Source organism: Triticum aestivum, chromosome 1D (genome assembly GCF_018294505.1).
Source record: "Triticum aestivum cultivar Chinese Spring chromosome 1D, IWGSC CS RefSeq v2.1, whole genome shotgun sequence".
Lineage (NCBI taxonomy): Eukaryota > Viridiplantae > Streptophyta > Magnoliopsida > Poales > Poaceae > Triticum > Triticum aestivum.
Window position 1 is genome coordinate 348016342 of NC_057796.1, and position 9023 is coordinate 348025364.

A 9023-nucleotide genomic window follows, 5' to 3' on the forward strand; every position below is an offset into this window, starting at 1 on the left:
GGAGTCGGAGGGGTCGGTGCTCGCGTTGGTCTCCGGGGAGGAGGTGGAGCAGGAGCAGGAGCAGGAGCGCGGGGGGATGAAGCGGGGGAAGGGGGGGAGGAATGGGCTGCTGCCGAGCTCGCTGCGGATCATATCGTCCTGCCTCAAGACGGTCTCGTCCAACGCCGGCTCCGTCGCCTCCACGATGCGCTCCGCCGGGGCCTCCGTCGCCGCCTCCATCGCCCCCCAGGCTGAGGACGAGAAGGACCAGGTCGCCTCCGCCCGCCGCAACCACCTCCAAAACCTCCTCTTTTTTTCAACTGTTGCAGACAACTGTTGAACTTGCTACTAGTGTTACTTCTGCTCAATTATACTCGCAACTGTACACTTGATTGCATGCCGATTTTTGGTAGGTCGTTATGGTCTGTCAGTAATCCGACCTGCTAGATCTTATCTAAGCATAGATTCAGAATTTTATGGCCAGCTAACCATGTCGGAGGTCAGTTGACCATCAATGAAGTTGAAGTTGGCACACAGTAGAATTGTTAATTAAGATATGGGGAGTAACTAGTTGGACGTTTCCAGTCCTACAATACAATGGATGAAATTCTAGTTAGCTATACATGTTGGTCGACAGTTGGGTGAATTCAAATTTCCTATTTTTGGCACTATAATGCTGCTGTGATATTCCCAGCTGTCTGTTTGATACCAATTTGCACATCCATGCTACATTTAAGCTTGCATTGGGATGGTATGTTTCCTTTTTTCTGGAATCTGCTCAACAGGGGTATCTTGTTTCTATTGTACTTATTTTGTTAATGCTTGGTTCATCTTCTCTTATTGTTAGTCAACCGCTCTTAATTCCTTAACCTACCGTGGTGCTTCCTTATATCTTTGCAAATTCACTGACAGCATTCAGTCTTGACGTTTCATATGTGAACAGGTTTTGTGGGCTGGATTTGACAAATTAGAGCTTCATCCATCATCTTTCAAGCATGTTCTGCTCGTTGGTTATTCTAACGGGTTTCAAGTGCTTGATGTCGAGGATGCTGCAAATGTTTGTGAATTGGTCTCAAAACGCGATGGTCCAGTTACCTTTTTACAAATGCAACCCACACCTCTTTACTCTGAAGAAACTGAAGGATTTAGGGCATCACATCCTATGCTTCTGGTTGTTGCTGGGGATGAGACAAATGGCTTGGGCATGGTTCAGGGTGGTCGTTTAAGTGCACTGATCAGGGATACAAGCACTGAACCTCAAACTGGAAACTGCATCTCTACCCCAACAGTTGTTCGCTTCTACTCTTTGAAGTCTCACACCTACGTACATGTTCTCAGATTCCGATCTGCTGTATATATAGTTCGTTGCAGCCCCCGGGTTGTGGCCGTAGCACTTGCAGCACAAGTAAGTTCTTCTTGGTTCTCTTATTTCGTAGTGTAAATGATATTAGCAAAGATGCACAAACTTGCATATTTCTTCTTCTGTGTTCTTATATTTTTCTGCTACACCCCAGATCTACTGCTTTGATGCTGTAACTCTTGAGAACAAGTTCAGCGTCTTGTCATATCCTTTACAAGGGGCACCTGGGGCAAATATTGGGTATGGTCCAATGTCTGTTGGCTCAAGATGGTTGGCTTATGCTCCCAATGGTCCTGTGTTATCCAGCACTGGTCGTCTGAGCCCACAGAACCTCACACCTTCTCCAGGAGTGAGCCCATCTACTTCTCCTAGCAATGGAACCTTAGTTGCTAGATATGCAATGGAGTCCAGTAAGCAAATAGCTGCTGGTATAATCAATCTTGGTGATATGGGGTACAAAACTCTGTCAAAGTACTGCCAAGAACTTCTGCCTGATGGTTCTAATTCTCCTCTGTCATCAAGTCCAGGAAGGAGATCCGGCAAACTTCCCTCCACTGTGCATCCACTGGAAGCTGACAATGCGGGAACGGTTAGTTGAGGCTTGTCTACGCTTTTTTATTTTTTTATCTTTGACAAGTATATATAGCACATTAAAGAAAATATGTATTCTTTAATGCGTCTGTGTTTCAGATTAATGATATCTTATTGAACTTTTGCAGGTTATCATCAAGGATGTTACCTCCAAAGTTGTTATCTCACAGTTTAGGGCTCACACCAGTCCAATATCTGCTCTTTGTTTCGATCCTAGTGGGACCCTTTTGGTCACAGCCTCTGTTCATGGCCACAACATAAATGTTTTCCGGATCATGCCGACCTGCATTGCTAATGGCTCAGGTTCAAAACGATATGATTGGGCATCATCTCATGTTCACCTTTACAAACTGTATCGTGGCATAACAGCAGCGGTATGGTTACACAGAAACTATCAAGTTCTGTTAAAAGTATGTACAACCATGTCATTATTTTTAATTACCTTGTATTTACTTACAGGTCATACAGGACATATCTTTTAGTCATTTTAGCCAGTGGGTATCTATTGTTTCAGCACGAGGCACTTGCCATATTTTTACATTGTCTCCATTTGGGGGTGATTCAAGTTTGCAGCCACAGAATTCTCACAGTGACGGGCCGCCTCTTGCCCCATGTCAGTCAAGGCCATGGTGGTCAAAGCCATCATTTCTTATGGATCAACAGCTTCATCCTGTGCCATCAACTGTGACAAATTCGGTGGTCAGTAGGATAAAAAACAATGGTTCTAGTTGGCTAAATACAGTCAGCAACGTGGCTGCTTCTGCAAGTGGAAAACTATCAGTGCCATCTGGTGCTATAACTGCTATCTTTTACAATTCCATTTACAAAGGTTCTCTGCCGGCTCCGTCGAAGGCTAATGCTTTGGAGCATTTATTGGTGTATTCACCATCTGGTCATGTTATTCAGCATGAACTTCTGCCTTCTTTGGGTTCTGAATCCTCTGATAACAGCCCAACAGTTGGGCCTGGCAGCCATTTGCAGCTCCAAGATGATGAGTTGCATGTTACAGCTGAGCCAGTTCAATGGTGGGATGTTTGTCGTCGGACAAACTGGCCTGAAAGAGGCCAGGACATTGCAAATGTTGTCTTCCACAACCAACTAAACAGGATGATGACACCGGACACTTCTGACTGTGAGGATAGTGACCATTCTGATTTCACTCCATCAAATGACGGTGTATCCAGAAAAGAGGTTATGAAAGTTAAAGAAAGATCAAGCTGGTATCTCTCAAATGCAGAGGTTCAGATAAGCTCATGGCGGATTCCCATATGGGAGAAGTCTAAGGTTGGCCTGCAATGTCTTGATACCATGACTAAATTTTACAGAATGGATATTGAACAATCTTTCATGTATATGTAGATTTGCTTCTACGTGATGGATCATCCTGCTACAGAGTCAGGGGAAGCTGTTAGCATTCATGGTGGGGAAATTGAGATTGAAAAGCTGGCTCTTCATGAGGTTGAACTCAGGAGGAGGGAACTGCTCCCTGTGTTTAAGCAGTTCCACTATGCTGAGCAAAATAGGTAATGCCAAATCATCATGAAAGAAAAATGCTATTCTAGTCTTTTCTGTTTGTTGTCTATAATATTGTTCTATCTCTGTTAGTTGCTGGCTACTTATGTTTTTTTTCAGATAATATTTTTGCCACTATTTAATGATATCAAGGGGTTGAATTTCATACCAATTTAAATGCTGCTTATGGTCACATTGAATTATATTTTTAGAACATCTCTGCCGGTAATTGTGCTCTGTTTTGTTTTGTATTGCTGTTGTACAGTTGTACACCAAGCTATAGGCAAGTAGTGCAATGCACTTAATTTTCAGTATTATCCTGCAGTGTCTTGATCTATAGTCTTGAGCATAGGATGTCAATTTGTATTGCTAAATATGTTCATAAGTTTGTAAATATCAGCAATTTCTAGTTCGAAGATATCGACATTGAACATGGAATCAGAAAAATTATTAAGTTATGTTAAATGATATTTCATGAAAAGGCCATATGTTTCTGTAAACTGCCAAGAAGCTCCTGAGCAATCACACTATTCTGTCACTACCCAAAATTAGATAACATGTAATGTCAGCGCTGACGTGTATTGTTACTCTCAAAAGTAGATATTGATTCTACGTGTCTAACTTTCTTGTCTCGCACACATTTTAATGGAAAATTATAAAGTTGGACTCGCCCAAGTTTTCTTCCAAGCTTACAAAGGATTATGTTTATCCGTGTCACTAAGTCTTGTTTATACTTGTTAATTTTGGACCCCTGTAACTAATCTACTCAATCAACTCAAGGATTTCCCCAAAACCTACCGAATGGATTGTCTTATTTTTTTGCTCGAAAGGGGATCCTTTTAGCAACATACACTCAAATTGTTTGAATTACTCTCTTGCATACTCTTTGTCTTCCCTCTTGTAAGTGTAGGATATAGTTTAATTTTCTATTGCTAAAGTGTAATTTTGCCAGATTTAGCAAGCAATAAGTGATGCCAGTGTCGTTGATGAACTTAGGTAGACCTTTGCTTAGATTATCACATTTCTCCTCTCAAATGCTTTTTATTTGACATCATCATCTGCTTGAGCTTTGCATATGAATGTGTCATGCTTGGCGTTTTTCAGGGCATAGGTTTGCACTATCATATACTTTTTACCCAACCAATGCAACTTTTGAGTTACCCAGGGAATATTTGATTTGTTACTAACTCATAGTCATAGTGCTGGAAAGAATTACCATGGAGATAAACAGGGCAAAGGAAATAAATAATATATTGAGTTTTATTACTTGGTGCTAAGTAGTCAAACCCTTTTTATGCGAACTTTTGACGAGTCTTAACTGAAGTTTTGTTTTTCATCAGTTATTGTAATACAATTGCATTTGACATGTGAAATAAATAATATATTGAAATGTGCAGCAATCTTGCAAGCCGGCAATTTCAGAATGCATTATCCGCCATCGACAATACACAGTATAGCTTGGCAAAGGATAGTGATGCATATGGACCCAAACCAGTGCCTCATATATCTGGATTTTACACCGGTAAACATACGTTGTGAAATTTGAACTTACTGTTTGTCTCCATTATAATTGTTTATTATTGAAAGAGATGCTTAATCTTGCAGACATGAGAAAAACAGAGAACATGAATGGTTTAGCTGGACAGTTATTTTCTGGACCTATTCCTGCTGTGGATATGCTGCCAAAGGAAAAATGCAATTCTATTGGATCTCCTGAAGCTAGAAATTTGACTGCCAATCACAAAGTTGATAATGGGAACATTGGCTATGTGTCTACACCAAACGGAACAAATGCATCCACCATCATGCCTCAGTCTAGAGAGGGTGTGGATTGTTTACCATCGCACATCAGACCATTGAGCAACTATTCCCTCTTGGATGGACCACTTGATAATGGGTCACCTTCTCCCGCAAGTAACGAATCATGCGGGCCTGAAATAACCAATAATTCTCTAGTCAGCAATGGTGCCATTACTCATATCCCAAATGGAGGTCACACGGGCGTCAATTCTGGACAGAATGAAACACCTGGTTCTCAGAACTCTGGAGAGTTTACCCAGTATTTCCAGGAGGGCTATTGTAAAATATCAGAACTCGATGACTGCCGTGAGTTAACTGAAGCTGTTACTGATGCTGACAGCAGCAGCAGCCACTGCGAGAGAGAGAAGCCCGAGGAAGATGGGGACAACGATGACATGCTTGGAGGGGTTTTCGCCTTCAGTGAAGAAGGTAATACACAACGCAGTGATAATAGAAAGGTCATCATTGAACTTAATTGTTGGTCATTGTACTTTTGTGTTTGCGCTGATCTCTGTTCTCTCTTTGTGGCAGGTTGAACTTACTATACTGCTTTACTTGGGATAGATAATGGTAAACAGTTGCCACAACATTCAGTGTGCAATATTATGTAGAAAATGGTGGAATTCTAGTAGGCTTCCGTGGAATAAAGTTGTGCCGCGTCGATAAGCTAATGTTTGGTACATATTTGGAAGGTGAAGCTTGCGCTCCATGTTTATTTGCCGGAAGGGTTCACTCTGGAGTTTGTGTCGAAGATCCCTCCAGGCAATTTACTAATCCACGGAAGGAAGGGAGTTTGGTGTTTGTCGAGAAGCTGCCACTGCCTGCCGCGACACTTGGCCCGCCCTTTTTCTGTTTGCTTTGTACATACTGTAAGACCCATTTGTTTCGTGAGATACACTTCTGGGACATTTGGATGGGTCTGAAACCCTGGCGAGCCATATTTGTTGACTGCTTCCTGCCAAGGCCTGTGAATGTTCCATGTTTATTTGTACATACTTTCATGTTTTATTAAGAGAAAGGAATGCTAGCAACGATTAATGTGACATAACTGTATAAACATTCAGTGAAAGATTTCTGTTTACGAAGTCAGCTATGTTCTCCTCTTTGTGTTTGTGTTGCATGCTCAGTAATTGACTGCTGCAATGATGAATTACAAGTGGCTTCTGGTGTCTGAAGATAAGTAGTTATCCCTCTATAAAGAAATATAAGAGCGTTTAGATCTCTACTTTAATGATCTAAATACTCTTATTTTTCTTTACTTTACAAAGGGACCAGCTTTTTCTGTATGTTCTTAATGACACTTGCTGCGGAAATTACATGTGTGGGATGTGTCTATATTTAGCAACTTTATCCGGGGCTATACGCCCCCGTGACAATTTTGTCATAGATCAGAGAGTGGGAAAGTCTGGTGTGAATTTTGGGGAGGCGTTCCGCATCCGGGGGTATATACCCCCGTGTGGAACCACCTTGTTCCGTTTCACTACCCTGAGAATCTCAAACAGGTTCAAATAAATCTTCCTAATAATCGGTTATGGAGCCTCTTTCAATAAAATTGGGGTTTGTAGGTGTAATACTTTCTCCCTCTCCAACAATCCATTCCCCAATACCAATCTTGACATGTGGCTCCACTTGTCAATGACATCTCTTTCTCCCTCTCTTGTTGGATGGTGGTGCAACGATTAGCGGTGGTCCGATATCGGCGCGGTGGTTCGGCAGGGTGGCAGTGGATGACGGTAGCGCAGTGGTCCGACAGGCATTCTCGACGGTGCACGTTTATATGGCATGTATTGGGGGAGAGCACCCCCCTCCATATAGGGGAGTTGGGTTGTTTCTTTATGATCACCAATATTCTTTAGTAGACCAAAAATTTAAGGTCGCGCTACGCGTCGGCCCCTCCTCCTGCGTCGTTGGATTGAGCCGCAAATAGCCATCTGATCTCTCAAATAAAGTGCATCCAGAATTGCAACAGAGCAGATGTTGCCCAACTCGCTTTGCAACAATTGCTTTGTTGCAAAACCACCAAAGCGTTATTTTTGGCTATATTTTTTATTTTTGTCTTCAAGTGTTTTGCAACAAAGATGATGTTGCGGGAGGACTTTTGCAAATGTGGTGTTGTTGCAGAATTATTTTTTTCGTCTTCACTTTTTTGCAACATAGATGATGTTGCGGGAGGAGTTTTGCAACATGAATAATGTTGCAGAATTTTTTCACTGGAAATATGATGTCGTTTGCTGTGTGAATCAAGAAATTTATGCAACATAGATGATGTTGCAGGAGGACTTTTGCAACAAGCCTTTGTTGCAAAAAAATATAAAAAGGGTGTGTCTAGAACTCAGTCGAACGAAGTCTCAGTTGGGTGAGGTCAACGTGATTTTGTTGCTACAAGCGGCACGGCTGGATGCTACAAAAGGCGACAAAAAATGTTACGACGGTATTGCAACCAACAACAATAAATGCTACAACCGTTCTAACTAAAATGCTACAACCGTCAATGAAGGATGTTGCAACCAGTGAGATGACGTGCTACAACCGATGAGGGATGACATGCTACAACCAACAAGATGGATGTTGCAACCGGTAGGAAAAATGTTGCAAATGATGGCATAAAATGTTGCATGATCGACTGAGACTTTCGACTGATTTTTAGCAGGCCCGATATAAAAAAGCATCGATGGCCAGAGCGACGACAGAGGGCGAGAGGGGAGTCTGGAGCGGCACAACTGGGCTGATGATGGTGGTCGGAGCTAAGCTTGGGCTTGCGCGCTCGAGGCAGCCATGGCTGCGAGCGGGCATAGGGAGGCAGAGAGTACATAAGAAAAGGATAATGATACGTCCGAAGGCGGCCGATGCAGTGTATCCGCTGGCTGATTGAAGAAAGAGAACCTCTTGAAGCTGGGTTTTTTTTTGGGGGGGGGGGGGGGGCTACTCCCCTAACACCAAAAACTTATTGAAGAAATGAGAGCTGTTGGAGATGCTCTACAATGGACAACCCTAATTATTTGAACAATTATACTCCCTGCATCCCAAAATTCTTGTCTTAAATTTGTCTAAATATGAATGTATCTAGTCATGTTTTAGTGTTAGATACATCCGTATCTAGACAAATGTTAGACAAGAATTTTGGAACGGAGGTAGTATTACATACTGCTTAGCGACTCCTAACCGAACTCTACCTTTACAGATCAAGTTTAGAAGTGAACTCTGAGTTATACTCTACAAAACTTATGAAGGTGGTTAACGAGGCAATCATCTAAGTTATCCACCGTGCAAGTTTTGTTGTTGACCATTTAATTTAGTTGACACATTTATGTTGGAATGGAGGAAGTATAGTATTCCACGCATTTGCACGGTGAATCATCACAGCACATGAGCCCTGCATTACCAAACGTGCCGAATGGCCGTCCAGATTAAAATACAGCTCCAGCAATCCATGCGCCGGCGCCGGAATAACGGAGAGGCGTCGCCCGGATCCACACGCCGCCTCGCCGAAACGCGGCGAGCCTTATTATCCACGATCGAGGCGACCCCAGACGCGGGCACGCACCCACACTGGCTGCAGCACATCACGCACGGCACGCATCGAGAGCGACGAGGGAGGAAGCCTCCAAAGCCCGACCCAAGCCCATGGCGCTGGCGCGCTCCCGGTCGCAGCCACCACCACCACAGAAACCCCGCGCTCCCTCCCGTCCCGTGATCCTAATCCCCCGCGGCTAGCCTCCCCTCTCCTACTCCTAGATAACACTTGCGCCATGCACCGGGGCGAGAAGACGAGGAAAACAGA

General features: G+C 43.2%; 1 protein-coding gene across 1 annotated transcript; it reads left to right on the forward strand.

Moving 5' to 3' along the window:
• Positions 1–15: 15 nt before the first annotated feature.
• Positions 16–6331, forward strand: LOC123181979 (autophagy-related protein 18h). Its single transcript, XM_044594402.1, has 9 exons — positions 16–250; positions 923–1384; positions 1494–1928; positions 2059–2304; positions 2390–3214; positions 3290–3453; positions 4840–4964; positions 5048–5671; positions 5774–6331. The coding sequence occupies exons 1-9, from the start codon at positions 77–79 to the stop codon at positions 5776–5778; spliced, it is 3060 nt and encodes a 1019-aa protein (XP_044450337.1). The 5' UTR covers positions 16–76; the 3' UTR covers positions 5779–6331.
• The last annotated feature ends 2692 nt before the right edge of the window (positions 6332–9023 follow it).